Source organism: Physeter macrocephalus, chromosome 7 (assembly GCF_002837175.3).
Source record: "Physeter macrocephalus isolate SW-GA chromosome 7, ASM283717v5, whole genome shotgun sequence".
Lineage (NCBI taxonomy): Eukaryota > Metazoa > Chordata > Mammalia > Artiodactyla > Physeteridae > Physeter > Physeter macrocephalus.
In genome coordinates, this window is record NC_041220.1 from 5,164,235 (window position 1) to 5,181,728 (window position 17,494).

The 17,494-nt window shown below is 33.4% G+C and overlaps 1 protein-coding gene across 3 annotated transcripts in view; it reads right to left on the minus strand.

Moving 5' to 3' along the window:
* The window catches only part of FSTL5 (follistatin like 5), a 786,036-nt gene that overhangs the window by 162,513 nt on the left and 606,029 nt on the right, over window positions 1-17,494 (minus strand). For all 3 annotated transcript variants that reach the window (XM_024126648.1, XM_024126650.1, XM_024126649.1), the window contains exon 8: window positions 402-563. In XM_024126648.1, the coding sequence (XP_023982416.1) occupies window positions 402-563 (162 nt within the window). The remainder of the gene's footprint in view (window positions 1-401; window positions 564-17,494) is intronic.

A 17,494-nucleotide genomic window follows, 5' to 3' on the forward strand; every position in this document is an offset into this window, starting at 1 on the left:
ATTGACACCCTCTGTAATATATATTTTAACATATGATTTAAGCATTTAAAATTGTCTCTTCACAAATGTATTCAATGAAGAGATCTAATTATTCTGTTCAGCATATCTGTTATAATTCAGAGGATGTTTTTAAAAGAAAAAATTTAATATTTTACTTATGACAGAAATAATGACATAACTAATCATTATGACAAGACTATTATTTAAAACATTAAAAATATTAAAGGACTCTATTTCAAATATTATGTCTTAGGTACAACCATATATTTTTTCATATTCATGATATTCTTTTGCCACCAAGACTTATTTGCTCTTTCTCATAATAATGTAAAATGTGTTACAAATTTTAGAATAAAATTTTTACATTGTCATTTAAGAGGAAAAATGCAAGTAAAAAGCACCTTGAAGTGTGAGTTGCTTGGACAGCTTTGGTGTAATATCAATTCCATTCTTCAGCCATCCAAGCTGAGGATTTGGTATGCCCTCAGCATGGCACCTGAGACTTGCAGTTACCCCAGGTTCTCTGGCCTGACTCTCTGGATACACCCGGATTACAGGAGGGACTAAAAGAAGAAATGGAAAAGAAAGTGAATGAGTGATCTGTATTTGCCATTTGATTTTCCAAAACAAAGAAAAATTGCAATACAAAAAAATTACAATTATATTATTTTAATGATGATAATTTAATGAATGATATTTCTACAGGTCTTAGTTTGCAAATAATAGCAACCACTAAAATGTACCAGTGTCCCCTGGATGAAAGCTATTCTGAGACTGCACCAGGGAAAATATAAGCTGAGCCTGGTTACCTTGATTCAATAACTAAAGAAGTCCTTAAGGAATGATAGAAACGTATCAAAAAATACAAAACCAGTTTAAAAGGGCTCTCATTCACCAAATCTGAAATAATTTGAGCATTGAGATAATTATCAATTATAAAGGAGTATAAAGAATCAAACAAGACTCTATGAATTCAGTAACATAAATAAATGAACAAATATATAAATGGGAGAGAAGAAAAAACTTTTCCTTACTATAGCATCTTTTAGAAATTAAGATAACAATTCCACTTACAGTACATCCAAAAATAAAATATTTAGAAATAAATTTCACCAAGAAGGTGAGAGACTTTTACATTGAACACTACAAAACATGTTGAAAGAACTTAAATAAAACCTAAATCAACCAAAAGACACTATGTGTTCATGGATTGAATAATTAATTGGTGAGATAATAAGATTTGGTAAGATGACAGACAATACTGCAAAATTGAGTTATAGATACAATGTAATCACTTTCAAAATTCTTAACTGCATTTTTTTTCCAGAAACGGAAGAGCTAATCCTCAGTCATGTGGAATTACAAGGGGCTCCAAAGAGCTGAAACAATCCTGAAAATGAAGAATGAAACTGGAGTTTTCATATCTCCTGATTCCCAATCATATTACAAAGGTATAGTAATCAAAATAATGTGGTACTGGCAATAAGATAAAAATATATTTCTATGGAATTAGAATAAGGAGCACAGAGATAAACTCATACATCTATGGTCAATTGATTTTTGACAAGGATGCCAGGAAATAGTGTAAATACAACTGACAAAACAGGAAAAAATTGCAGATGATATCTGATATAAACCTGGTATCCAGAACATACAATGAACTCTTACAACTCAGCAACTAAAAGACAAATAGCCCCCTTCTGCACAGCAAGTGAAACCATCAAAGAAGTGAAAAGTCAACTTACAGAATGGGAGAAAATATCTGTAAACCACTATCTGATAAGGAGTTAATATCCAAAATATACCAAAAAGTCATACAACTTAATAGAAAAATAATTTTTAAATGGACAAAGGACCAAAATAGACATTTTTCCAAAGATATACAATAGCTAACAGGTTCATGACAAGGTGCTCCATGTCACTGATCATCAAGGAAATGCAAATCAAAACCACAATGAGTTATCACCTTATATCTGTTAGGATGTGTATTATCAAAAAGATTAGAGATAAAAAATGCTGGTGAGGATGTGGAGAAAAAGGAACCCTTGTACACTGTTGGTAGGAATGTAAACAGGTGCAGCCACTATGGAGAACAGTATGGCGGTTCCTCAATAAATTAAAAATAGATCTATTTCCAAGTCAATAAATTTCCCCTTTCTGCTTAAGTAAGCCTTAACTAATATGGATTCCTTCTGAACTTTAGCCTCAATATTCTCACCAGGAAAACTGAGATTTGATTTATATCTCTTCTGGAATATGCATCAGTTACTCTGGTGATAACGTCAGTAGCAGTACCTTTAGAGTGAAAACTATAATATATTCATAGATGTTATGGAATGTGCTGAATGCTTTGTAGTCATGTTGATTTGAAGATGAGTCACAGAGAGGTTAATGGCATCCCCAAGTCACAAAGCTTATTAGAGTCCAGAGTTGAGGTTAAAATCAAGGGAGGTCTGACTCCTGGGCCAATGCTCTCTACATTTCAGTTTGCCCTTAACCAACCTGGCTGATTGTGGTCTGTAACAGCCACTGAATTTAGCCAATATGAAAGAAAATCTGATGGGTATTAAAAACAAGTATGTACCAAATTTGACTTGTCAGGACTTCCTATGGCAAAAATATTATATATATAAATCATAGTATACATATGAATATACTATGAATTATATATATTGATATAATATGAATTATTTATATAATTCATATATGTATAATTATATTCAAATAATATGAATTATATATATGATTCATATTCATATATATATATATATATACACACACACACACATACATAAATACATATATATACCTTATGATCCAGTGATCCCACTTCAGGGTATATATCCAAAGGAAACAATTATTATCTCAAAGAGATAGCTATATGTAGCTATATGTATGAACATCTTCCTTATGTTTATAGTAACATTATTCACAGTAGCCAAAATATGGAAACAACCTACATAAGTTTCCTTCAATTGATAAGTGTAAAGAAACTATCATATATATATACATATATATACATATATATATGTATATATATATATACATGAATATTAGTTAGCCTTAAAAAAAAAAGGAAACCTTGTCATTTGCAACAACATGGATAAACCTGGAGGGCATTATCCTAAGTGAAATAAGCCAGACAGAGCAAAAGAAATACTGCATGGTATAACTTATATGGGGAATTAAAAAAAAAAAGTTGACCTCATAGAAGCAGAGGGTAGAAAAGTGGTTGCCAGGGGCAGGGAGGTGGAGGGAATAAGGAGATGTTGGGAAAAAGGCACAAATCGTCAGTTATAGGATGAATAAGTTCAGAGGATTTAACGAATAACATGGAGACTATAGTTTATAACACTGTAGGGTATAACTGAAACTTGCTAGGAGAATAGAACTTAAATGTTTTCACACAGGAAAAAAAAAAAAGGCTAAAAAAACCCCATACAATCCAATTCAAATGTGGGCAAGGACTTGAATAGACATGTCTCCATAAAGAAGGCATGCAAATAGCCAATAAGCACATGAAAAGATATCAAAATTCACTAGTCATCACTGGAAAGGCAAATTAAAATCACAATGTGATACCATTCATATCCACTAGGATGCTATTAAACAACAAAACAAAAGGCAGAAATTGGAACTCTTGCACATCTGTGGTAGGAATATAAAATGATGTAGCCACTGTGGAAGACACTGGTGGTTCCTCAAACTGTTACACATGGAATCATCATGTGATCAACCAATTCCAAGCTAAGGTTTGTATACATAATTGAAACAAGTTTTCCATAACAAACATGTACCTGAATGTTTATGATAACCAAAAGGTGGAAATTACAAAACAACTATCAACTGATAAACAGAAAAATAAAATGTGGTTTATCCTTGTGATAAAATATTATTTGGCAATAAAAAGAAAGAAGTACTGATATATGCTACAAAATAATATGCTCAGATATTACCCTAAGTGAAAGAAGTGTGACACATAAGGCGATATATTGTACAAGCCCATTTACATGAAACATCCAGAATGGGTAAATCCACCAGGATAAAAAGCAGATTAGTGGTTTTCAGGGGCTGAGGGGAAGGAGAAATGTGAAACGACCGCTTGATGGCTATGAGGTGTATTCTGGGGTTGATGAAAATGTTTGGGGAGTAGATAGTGAGATGGCTGCAAAACATTTTAAATGTCCTATAAACTACAGAACTGTACACTTTAAAATTGTTCAATGTTATGTGAATTTTACCTTGATAACAAAGAAAAGAAAGACAAAGAAAGGCTGAAGAAAGCTTCTAGCTTAAAAGGTACTAAACGGGAATATTAACTGAATGCAATGTGGGATCCAGAATGGATGCTGGACCAGGAAAAATTAGTTATAAAGCTATTATTGGGAAGGTTGCCAACAAGTCAATATGGACTGTAAACTAGATAATGAGATTCTATCAATGTTATGCTTACTGATTTGATATTTGTATTTTGATAGGGTAAAAAACTTTCTTTAAAAAACACACATGCTGAATTAATTTGTGGTAAAAGGAAAATTTATCTCAAATTATATATATATATATATATATATATATATATATATATATATATATATCACTAACTTTAAAAATGGGATGGCTTGCAAGTCCTAGCCAGGGCAATCAGAGAAGAAAAAGAAATAAAGGAATGCAAATTGGAAAAGAAGAAGCAAAAGTGTCACTGTTTGTAGATGACAAGATACTATACATAGAAAATCCTAAAGTTGCCACCAGAAAACTACTAGAGCAAATCAATGAATTTAGTAAAGTGGTAGGATACAAAAAAAATACACAGAAATCACTTGCATCCCTGTACACTAACAACAAAAGATCAGAAAGAGAAATTAATGAAACAATCCCATTTACGTTTGCAACAAAAAGAAAAAAATACCTAGGAAGAAACCTACCTAAGGAGGCAAAAAGCCTGCACACAGAAAACTATAAGATACTGATGGAAGAAATCAAAGATGACACAAACAGATGGAGAGATATACCATGTTCCTGGATTGGAAGAATCAATATTGTGAAGATGACTATACTACCCAAATCAATCTACAGATTCAATGAAATCCCTATCAAATTACCAATGTCATTTTTCACAGAACTAGAATAAAAAATTTTACAATTTGTATGGAAACACAAAAGATCCCTAAGAGCCAAAGCAAACTTGAGAAAGAAAAACAGAGCTGGAGGAATCAGGCCTCCTGACTTTAGACTACACTACAAAGCTATAGTAATCAGAGAGTATGGTACTGGCACAATAACAGAAATATAGATCAGTGGAACAGTATATAAAGGCCAGAGATTAACCCAAGTGACTATGGTCACCTAATCTATGACAAAGGAGGCCAGAATATACCATGGAGGAAAGACAGCCTCTTCAATAAGTAGTGCTGAGAAAACTGGACAGCCACATGTAAAAGAATGAAATTAGAACATTCCCTAACACCATACACAGAAATAAACTCAAAATGGATTAAAGACCTAAATGTAAGGTCAGACACTATAAAACCCTTAGAGAAAAACATAGGCAGAACACTCTTTGACATAAATCACAGCAAGATCTTTTATGACTCACCTCCTAGAGTAATGAGAATAAAAACAGAAATAAACAAATGGGACCTAATTAAATTTAAAATCTTTTGAACAGCAAAGGAAACCATAAACAAGACAAAAAGACAACCCTCAGAATGGGAGAGAATATTTGCAAATGCAGCAATGGACAAAGGATTAATCTCCAAAATATGCAAATACCTCATGTAGCTCAATATTATAAAAACAAACAACCTAATCAAAAAATGGGTGGAAGACCTAAACAGACATTTCTCCAAAGAAGACATACAGATGGTCAACAAACATATGAAAAAATACTCAACGTCACTAATTATTAGAGAAATGCAAATCAAAACTACGATGAGGTATCACCTCACACCAGTCAGAATGGCCATCATTACAAAATTTACAAACAATAAATGCTGGAGAGGGTGTGGACAAAAGGCAACTCTCTTGCACTGTTGGTGGGAATGTAAATTGATACAGCCACTATGGAGAACAGAATGGAGGTTCCTTAAAAAACTAAAAATAGAACTACCATACAACCCAGCAATCCCACTACTGGGCATATACCCAGAGAAAACCACAATTCAAAAAGACACATGCGGGCTTCCCTGGTGGCGCAGTGGTTGAGAGTCCGCCTGCCGATGCAGGGGACACAGGTTCATGCCCCGGTCCGGGAAGATTCCCACATGCCACAGAGCAGCTAGGCCCATGAGCCATGGCCACTGAGCCTGCGTGTCCGGAGCCTGTGCTCCGCAACGGGAGAGGCCTGTGTACTGCAGAAAAAAAAAAAAAAAAAGACACATGCACCCCAATGTTTATTGCAGCACTATCTGCAATAGCCATGACATGGAAACAACCTAAATGTCCATCAACAGAGGAATGGATAAAGAAGATGTGGTACATATATACAATGAAATATTACTCAACCATAAAAAGGAATGAAATTGGGTCATTTGTAGAGACGTGGATGGACCTAGAGAGTGTAACACAGAGTGAAGTAAGTCAGAAAGAGAAAAACAAATATCGTATATTAACGCATATATGTGGAATCTGAAAAAATTGGTGTAGATGATCTTATTTACAAAGCAGAAATAGAGACACAGATGTAGAGAACAAACATATGTATAGCAAGGGGGAAGGGGGTGGGATGAATTAGACACAACAGAAGAGAGAATCAGTAAACTAAAAGTGATGTCTGGGTCAGTTGAGAACTTTCTGCTTCCAGTAATGTTGAATATGTAATTCTTATCAATTCTGTTCAATCATCTTTCTGAATAGAACTTAAAATTCTGGTCACCTGTATACATTACAGAGAAACTGTAGAACAACAAAGAAAAAGAGAAAAATCGTAAAAAACAATCCCAGGAAAAAAAATGACAAACAAAAGAAGGAAAGTCAGACTAACAGCTAAATTCTTACAGAAATGCTAGAAACTAATGAAAAATTATAATCAACTTCATACTAATAAGTAACTTTAAATAAAATGAACATATTACTAGAAACATAAACTTCTGGCTGACCTGTACAAAAAGTATAAAATCTAGAAAGTCTTATTACGTTAAAAGAAATTAATACATTATTAAAATCCTTTTTTTCAAAGAGAACTGTAGAATGACCCAATCTAAATAAGAAATAACACCAATCTTATATAAACTCCTCTAGAGAACAGAGAAAGGCATGGGGTTTCTTTGGTAGTTTTAAAATATCTGTACAAATCCATTGATACTCCTCTCTTCAAAAGGTGGAGACAGGGCTTCCCTGGTGGCACAGTGGTTGCGCGTCCGCCTGCCGATGTAGGGGACGCGGGTTCGTGCCCCGGTCCGGGAGGATCCCACGTGCCGCGGAGCGGCTGGGCCCGTGAGCCGTGGCCGCTGAGCCTGCGCGTCCGGAGCCTGTGCTCCGCAACGGGAGAGGCCACGACAGTGAGAGGCCCGCGTACCGCCAAAAAAAAAAAAAAAAAAAAAAAAAAAGGTGGAGACAAATCCTCCTCATCTTACATGTGGGTTGTATTTAACGACTCACTGTTAACAAAAGGAATATGGTCAAGTGATGGTGCAAGGTATACAATATTATAGAAGGTATTGCGGCATCTTTCTAGCTCTTTGGATCACTTGCTATTGGAGAAGTCAGCTGTCATGTCTTAAAGATATGAGTATCTTTACCAGCCTTATGGAAATGCTTATATGTCAGGTGACAGAGAAAGGTCCCATGCCAACAGCCAGCAAGGAACCAACAGTCATGTGAAGGTGCCACACTGAAAGTAAATCCTCCAGCCCTCAGCAAGCTTTCACATCACTACAGTTCTGGTCAAAATGTTGGCTACAACCTCAGAAAAGACTTCATGCCAGGGCCACCTAGCTAAGCTTTTCTCAGTTTTTTAAAAATCTCATTTCTCTATTTATTACCTCATCTCTTTTTATCTCAAAAGATAATAAAGGTTTGTTGTTTAAATCCACTAAGTTTTGGGCTTCCCTGGTGGCGCAGTGGTTGAGAGTCCGCCTGCCGATGCAGGGGACACGGGTTCGTGCCCCGGTCCGGGAAGATCCCACATGCCGCGGAGCGGCTGGGCCTGTGAGCCATGGCCGCTGAGCCTGCGCGTCCGGAGCCTGCGCTCCGCAACGGGAGAGGCCACAACAGTGAGAGGCCCGCGTCCCGGAAAAAAAAAAAAAAAAAAAAAAAAAAAAAAAAGGGAAAAAATGGACTTTTTTTGGTGTACAGTTCTGTGACTTACAGTGAGAGGCCCCCGTCCCGGAAAAAAAAAAAAAAAAAAAAAAAAAAAAAAAAAATCCACTAAGTTTTATGGTAATTTATTATGTGCTCATAGATAAATAAAATCCCCAACAGTTGAGAGAAATATAAGCTTAATACCAAAATATGACAAGGGTATTATTAAAAAGAATATTTATTGGTCAATTTCATTTATGAAAATAGTTTTTTAAAGTCTCCAGAATATATTGTTAAACAAAATCCAGCAGAATAGAAAAATGATATTAAACCATAAAATATTTGTTTTATTATAGATATTGAAAAATCACTCAATATAACTTACCACATAAATAGTCTAAAGGAGAAAAACTGTGATCTTCTCAATAGCTGCAGAAACGTCATTTAGTTTTAGCACACAAAAATGAGCAAGTATTTTCCTTATTATGATAAAGGATTTCTTAAAATATATAGCCAACATCTGTAGATGATTGAGTAAAACAAAATGCAAAAGAATCTACAGATGAATTGTCAGAACAAGTAAATTTAGTAAGCTTGCATGATACAAGTTAATTATATTTGTAAATATCAGCAACAAAGTATCTTAAATAATGTGATTTTGTAAAGCAACAAACATGTTACATATATATGAATATATCTAATCAATAAATGCTGTCCAAGTCCCTTGCAAGAAAATTCTGAAATAGTCTTTGAAAAAATATTGTTAAGAAAGATGAAATGAGACCTAATTAATGGAGGAATAAAACACATCTGTAGCCCCTTTAGTTATCATCTCCTCTAGTTTTCATTATGTTGATTTCAGCCATCAGAAGTTCTTTGCTCATATTTCTCCCCATTCCTCAGTCAGTTAAACCAATTTGTATAACCAATTTGTATAGAAATCTTCTAAATAGCATACCTCTTACCTGAATTCTTTTATTTACTTTATTAAATAGTCATAGATAGACTATGTAATATCTGTGACAAACTGCAAAGTGATACACTGATACAGAATGAAAAGACAAGGCTCATACTCTCAAGTATACACTGCTCGATAATGGAAACCAAGGAACAAATAATGCTAAGACAATACTTAATATCCTTCAGTCAAGCTGATAAGGATGGCTACAGAAAGAAAGGAGGGATCAACAAAGCACACCTTAGGGGAGTGTTTGAATTGGATTTTGAAGATTTTTTAGGAGTATAACAAGAGGACAAGTGAATGTGGCTGTGAGGGAGGTATTTATAGCTGTGGCACAAGGGTGAATATCATATATTATTTCAATGAGTGCTTCTTGAACTTGAGTTGTGTCATGGGTAGTTAGATATATGTCATATATATTAGTTTTGAGAGTCAGTTACTCAATTTGCCACCAACAATGCTGTGAGAGAAATTCTGCATTCATTCAATAAACGTATGTGTATCGATTATCTACACTTTGTGGAAGGGTTCAGGGATTATGCAATGATTGACTATTAATTATATAATTCTCAAATGATCTTGTAACTTAGATTTTTGAGAGTTACATGAGAATGTGAGTACATTAGGACAAATGATTTAGACACTTCAACTCTAATATGCAAAAGCATATTGTTCTTTTCAAGAGAAGCTAATAAATTAGCTCTAATATAAATATTAAATGTATTCATACTGAAAACAAGCTATTCTAGATAGGTAAATTTTCTAATTAATGGAGAGTGAACCTTTTATAACACAATATTTAAGATGTATATTTGCTTTTTATGAAACAAGTGAATTACAGACCTCATATTTGGAAACCTCTATGATAATGGAAACATTGCTTGATGTGGTGTCCCTCAATGACATTTAGACTGAGACAAATAAGTTTGCACCCTCACACTGCTACTCAATATTTAAATGATATTGAGCACATGCTTAAACCTTTTTTTTTTTTTTTTTTTTTTTTTTGCGGTGCACAGGCCTCTCACTGCTGTGGCCTCTCCTCTTCTATGGCCGCCGCAGGCTCAACGGCCATGGCTCATGGGCCCAGCCGCTCCGCGGCCTGTGGGATCCCCCTGGACCGAGGCACTAACCCGCGTCCCCTGCATCGGCAGGTGGACTGTCAACCACTGCGCCACCAGGGAAGCCCACTTAAACCTTTTTGAACCTTCTTTTTCTTATATCTAAAACGGATATTGTATGATATTATAAAGGTTTTGAAAATCAAATGGAATAATAAAAGTGAAAAGATTCATATCTTGCAAATTACATGTATGTTTTATATATACATATGTAAAGAACCATAGCACATGGGAAAGTAGTCCACAGGGTGTGTGGTACAGGTTTATCACACCTATCCCCTCTTCACACTCAGACTTTGACATTTGTTATTCAGAATGACCATGAGAGCACATGTACCCTGCATTTGCCTTAGTAAGAATATGGCTTGGCAAACAAGAAAAAAGATTCTAGTTCTCAAAAGACTTTTTTGCAGGATCTATCTTAGCAAGAGACAATGGACGGAAAGGTTGTGTTCACCATGTTAAAATAAAAAACAAATGGAGACCAGTCATGAAAACTCGCTGAAAAGACAAAACCACCTTAGTCATACAAGCAAAGTTTAATTTAACATGTTTTGCAACACTAACTTGACTTGGATCATTTCTTGCTTATGTCTCTGGAAGTCATAAGCAAAACCCAAATTGTTTCCCAAGGTTGATATGAGGTAACCACTAACCAATTCCTTATCATTTAAGAAAATTCTAATGTTATAACTAATCACTGTGAAGAATAAACAGTCACTGCTTTCTCACTATATAAGCTGCTTTATAACAGTATACCCTTGAGCCTCTTTCCATATTTTGGTTTGAGCGCTCCTGGTTTGCAAACTCTCTTTTTGGTGTGTGTATAATAGACTTTTACTTATTACTATGTTGGTGATTCATTCTGTTATTTCTGAACTTTTGACAGCCTACACCAACCTGCTCTTTGGTTAATGTGTATACTTTGAACTACCTGATTTCTTTTGTTTTACCCATCAGAATGCCAGTCAAAGATGCAAATTCGGTAACCAATCTGAGACTCTCCCTAGGGCCTCAAATTCAGCCCAAAGTTAATTTCACCACTCTTCTTTCTAGTGACTGGAGGAGCTATTGCACACACAAATTTTATTGACTAACCAGTAAATGTCAGAATTTAAGATCTACTGAAACTATAAAAGCAATGCAAACCAAGAGACTAGTTGAAGTCACCAGATCAGAACTACATATAAGCCTATCACTTTTCTGTCCCCTTAGTTCCCTTTTTTGGCTATAGATACTCTAGACATCGATAAGCCAGACTCATGTCAACTATAACACAGAGACAAGAAAGGGTGAGGGAGGGGTCCTCAGAGACCCAGTAATCCTTAGATTTCACAGCTGGGACTTGACCATGTATATTGTCTTTCATAGTCTCAGTAGTGGACAAATAATAGACTTCCAAAGCTATGAGTACCAGAATTCTGCTACACCATTCTTTCTTCTCCTAAATATATATAATTCAACACACACACACACACACACACATACACAAGCAAGGGCAACAATGATAGGGAGTAAAACTTAGAAAAATTAAAAATTAGAAAAATTTTTCTTAAAAATTAGAAAAAGTTCTAATTTCTCCCCTTGATGACTACTTGAATGCCTTATTTTAAAATAGCAAACATATTGGTAACCACCAAAGGGGAAAGGGGGGGGAAGAGATAAATTGTGAATTTGGGATTAACAGACACACACTGCTATGTATAAAATAGATAAAGAAGGACCTACTGTATAGCACAGGGATCTATATTCAATATCTTGTAATAACTTATAGTAGAAAAGAATATGAAAAAGAATATATGTATATATATATACACACACACATATATATATAGCGCAAACTGAATCACTTTGCTGTACACCTGAAACACTGTAAATCAACTAAGCTTCAATAAAATAAAATAAAAAATAAATAAAAATATAAAATAGCAAATAAAATTTCGAAACTAACTCTCATAGTATTTCTGTACCTGCTTTACTGATGACATAGAGCATATGTTTAGGCTCTTAATATACCTAACACTGAGTAGTTTTTGTAGCATTTTATTTTATTGGAGGTTCAAACAAATAATGTTTTAAGGCGATATTTTAATATACTCCCCAGCAAACCCACATTACTCTAAGATCTGGAGTAAAGAGACTCTATCAAAACTCAGATCGAATCCCTAATGGCTTAACAACAAGGGAGTTAGGAAATAAGCCTTTTAAAAAGACTTATATAGAAAGCCAAAATGGATAAGTACTCTCAATAAATATTTAATACGAGAAAGTGTATCTTGTCAAAACCAAGGCTCAATGCTTCTTGCAATATTCTTTGGAATAGCAAAAACTTGAGACAACCTAAACATATTTGAAAATTAGATGGAAAGGAAGCACATTAATCAACTCAATGATAAATATAGACACTACATGATTCATGTTAGAATACACAGATATTATATGGGTCATGTACACTGTCTCTGATACTCCCTAATGGACAACTTTTCAAATCAGATGTTCAATTTCCCCCTGCATTCCTGTTTTTACTTTATTGATACATGTGTGCATGAACTGAAAGGGAAACAGTCAACAATAATTATTTTGTCATATAGAGGTTTTATACTCAAATAGGTAATATTTACTTTGGAAAAATAATAATACTCTCATATAATATGGTTCTCATTTAGTGCACTGGTATCAAATGATGGTCTGAAAAATATCACCTATAAAGTTGAAGGATAAGTGATTGGCATAAAAACTATTTAACTTCAGTGACAAGCTACACATTTAAAAATAGTTTATTTTCCTGGGATACATATTATGAAATATAAATAAGGATTGATGGCAGCCTGAATTAAAAAATCAGTACTCCCCCAGAGAACATTTCAAGCTGTTTGCTACAATCGTTTTTAGTTAGGAAGTGAACTCTATGAACTTGTCTTTCCTTTATTTGGGCAGTGCATGAAAAATGAAATTTAGGGGCCACCAAAGGTTTCCCACATTGTATTGAGAATCCAGTTTCATGCACTACCATGAAAATCCTTAAAGTTCCCCATATTTTAAACAAAAGGTAATATTTAAACGTGTCTACTCACTGAAAATTTCCTGATGATATTGGATGTTTCACAAAAATATCTCAGCAATTTAAATGGTTGGCTTTATTTGGTATCATCAGATAAAGTCAAATAATATCAATATTTAATAATATAGCATAGGTATATGTATACAAACATGTTAAATGGTTTAGATTATATATTGTTCAGTTCAGTTTTATTCTATAACTATAACCAAATAAGTTTCTGACATTTAAAATGGAAGGTATACAAGAAGATCCAAATATATGAATTTTGTACATGAATAAAATTTAAGAAAAGTATAAAATCTGACTTATTTTGAGTCTTAAGATAATAATTTACAAATATTTACTGAGCAACTTCTGAGCGTAGCACGTTGTTCTAGCCGTCATTTTCTCTCCATCTCTCACATGTTCAGTTTTACATATTAACATGTTGAATGAATGCTGAAACCGGGTTTGGAAATTAGCCTAATGGAACATGGGAAATAATTGGCCTAAGTTGTCTTATCTGGTAGATCACAAAATAAGTGGTTCCAGAGAAGTATCTAGTGGAATGTGACTACTTGAAATCTAAATATAAATTCTGAATTAGGCTTCATACATTAATAGATAAGGTGTATTTGAGATCCTTGAAAAATTGTATTTTAAAATGTAAAAGTCAAAAAAATCATCAGTGCATTCATAGTATTTTTGGAGAGGTATTAATAATTCATTTCCAATAGATGTAACTTCTCAAGGAAACTGAATTATTTCTTTCTATCACCCGGTTAAAATAACAGTATCACCATGAGACTAAATTAAACTAATATAGATAACATTTTATTTAATTTAATAGTTATTAGGGCATAAAGTATAAATAATTGGATGCTACATATGAAGGACTAGTTACTCCAAGAATACATATGTAAAGCTAATATTTTAACCAGGTATAGGAATTAGAAATGGAAATGGGGTTCTGATACTAAAAAAATATTAAATTAAAAAATTTTAAAAATAAGTTAGAGAAGTAGTTTAATTACATTCCTGGAAACTCTGAGTCTACATGGAATCAGTTATAAACATTTATCAGCTCAAAACCATAAAGTATTTAATAATAATAATGGGTGTAAAACTGGGTAATAAAGGTCGATGGATATATTTCTCAAAAGTCCATAATAACTTTATTGAACTAGAATAAATCAGTGTTTTTCTCAGTATTAGGAAAGATCTAAGAGAATCCTTTTAATCTAAAAATCTTTCTAATCTAATGATAGAAAGGATCTAATGAAAAAAATATATCTTATAATACGGAACTCTGCCTTTTTTCATCCTTCAACTTTCATTCTGTGATCTTTCTTTAGAAGTTGCTGCACTACAGCACATCGGAAATTATGGCACATCCCGGGTATTTTGGAAGTCTGATTTTAGAGTTAGGCAGAGATCACTGACCCAATACAGGGACTGCATTCTAACTGGAAACAAAAGTGAATTTAAGGGGAATTGTCAGGTCACAGGAATGTAAACAAATAAACGCTGGATATTTTTTTCCTTTTCTTGATGTCATTATCTTGTATTCTTTTGAAGGATTCTATCAGTGCTCTTCCACAAATTATTCACACAGTGGCACTGTTAGAAAAGGTTGTAAGAAAGCTTGAGGGTAAGAATATAAATGTCTCTGAAGTAATGCTGACTCACGGTGGCATGTGGATTATTCTGTTTGTATTATGACTTCCTTTGTCATTAAAGCAACTTTCCTATGAAAAATTACAGACTGGGCTTAATAAATATTTTAAATGCTACTGAGCTTGTCCATTGCCTTTTGTCTCTGACATTATTAAAGCCATCAATTTCTCTTTAACTTTATCCCAAAGCAATCTTTTTATATTCATGACATTCACACTGCCTCTTGTCAATATTACAAAACTCTCTGATCACATTATTGCAGCTTTCATAAAAGTGTAGAGGATGCAACAAATGTTAGAGGCAAAATATAAATTAACAGCAACACACTTATGGTCATAAACTTTTCTGATTTTTTTTATTATTAGATCTTCCTATTTTCCTACAGTATTGTAATAAATCACAACTGTTTAAGCCATTTTGAAAGGGACAGCAGTTCATCCTAGTTAAATTAACTCAGAGCTATTATACTAATCCTTAAAATTAGTGGCCCTTTTAATCCCCAATTTCAAAGTCTCAAAAGCCACCATTTTCAAAAATGCTCTCTGAAACTCAAAAGATAACTAAAGTATTCAAAATAATAATACATAGGATGCTGTGTTTCTAAATCTATGAAAAAAATAAAAGAGGAATTAATGAAAAAAATAAAGTTAATGCTGTCATGATGGATGCTTTTTTTTCCTTAGACTTTTTGATTTAATATATACATAATTTAAATAATTTGTCCAGAAATCTCAAATTAATTATTTGAGGCAGGGACTGTACAGTGGATATATTATAATAAACCCACCTAACCTGAAAATTTGAATGCATTTCTAACACTTACTCTATGCTCTAAGGAGTAAAATATCCAGTTTCTGTGAGTCTCACTTTCCCCATTCATAAAATTTGAAACCATTTCTAGGATTACATGGATTAAAGGAAACAATGTATGGCAAGTTCCCAACACACTGCTAGACCCAAGTCAGAAGGAAAATGTTAGGTGTCTAAACCCACACACTTCACTTCCCAGAAATAATTTTTTTTTGCCTGTTACAAATAGAATGACCGAAGCTTCATAGGAGAAATGGCAAATGCATATAATTTCGCTAGGCAATACCAATTGATTGCACTTCTTGGAGATCTAAACTACAGGTAGCCTAAATCCATGTATGAGTTCAACAGAGTGAAAACTATAGTCGATCAGCAATATCTGCCAAAACTAGAGAAAAGGAAATGAAAGCAAGACAACATTTTGCCAACCTGCTTAATGTTAAAGATGCAAATATAAACCCTATCTAAATACAATACAATTTATCCAGAAAAATTCTAAACAGATCAGGTGTATCTTCTAAGCTTTTCCTCAATCACATTTGCACCCACTTAGTCACAGAACTAGTAAGTGTATGTATACTCTGCAAAAAAACATTTTTTGTGTGACTGGGAAGTAAAAAACAATTGCGTTAGTTAGAGCTTAAAAAGATAAGGAAAATGTATGTCATTCAATATAATTAAAATATGTGGCAAAAATATATATGATTTTGGAATTTGGAAAAATTCATAATTTTTCTTACAGCTATTAACTCCAGCTAGCCTTATCTTCTTCTGTCATTTGTGTAAGAAATTAAAGAACTTGAAGAATATGGTAAAACTCTAAAATATAAAGCACCTTGCATCAAACAGGATTAGTCAGGAGACAGATTTTAGATCACAACCTGGAACTAATCAGCTATGTGATTTTGAGAGACTTAGTCCAACTCTTTCGGTTCCTGTTTCTTCATTTGAAAAGTGAACATTATAATAATGTGTGATGGTACTTTAAAATATAAAATGCCTTTGCAGATGGAGAAATGAATTCATGATAACACTGTTAGTGCAAGAGTGGATAAAAATCTTTTCAATAGAGATGATGAAAATTACAAATATTAAACAATTTTTTTCAGGGTTTTTTAATTGAAAACTGATTTATATAAAAATTTAGCTAGTCTACAATTCCATGCAAGCTATATATTTTTACTGTAAGTTGAGCTCCAGTTTTATCAACATGAAGTAATTTCTTAAGAAACTACCTAATGGATCTTAGAACAATTTTTAAATATGCTAACATACTGAGGAATATAAATATAATTTCCTAATTGCAGGATGAGCTTTTCGATAGAAATTGTAAATGCAATCTACCTGTAGTTGGAGATAGTCATGTAAAAGTAAGCCATAATATTAACTTATTAAAAATGTGCAGATACTTCATTTGAAAAGACACTCTTGAATAAAGCAGCAGTAAACTTTGTTTTCAACAAGCATTATGTTATGTATAGTTTAACCATGACAAAGGTCAAAAGAAATCCTTAAGTTACAAAATTACAAAAAAACACTGTAGCCTTAAAAATTATGTAAGAATCATACTGATCATGATGCTTATTATACAAAGAGAATATACATGACTATTTCTTTTTTTTTTTTTTTTTTTTTTTTTTTTTT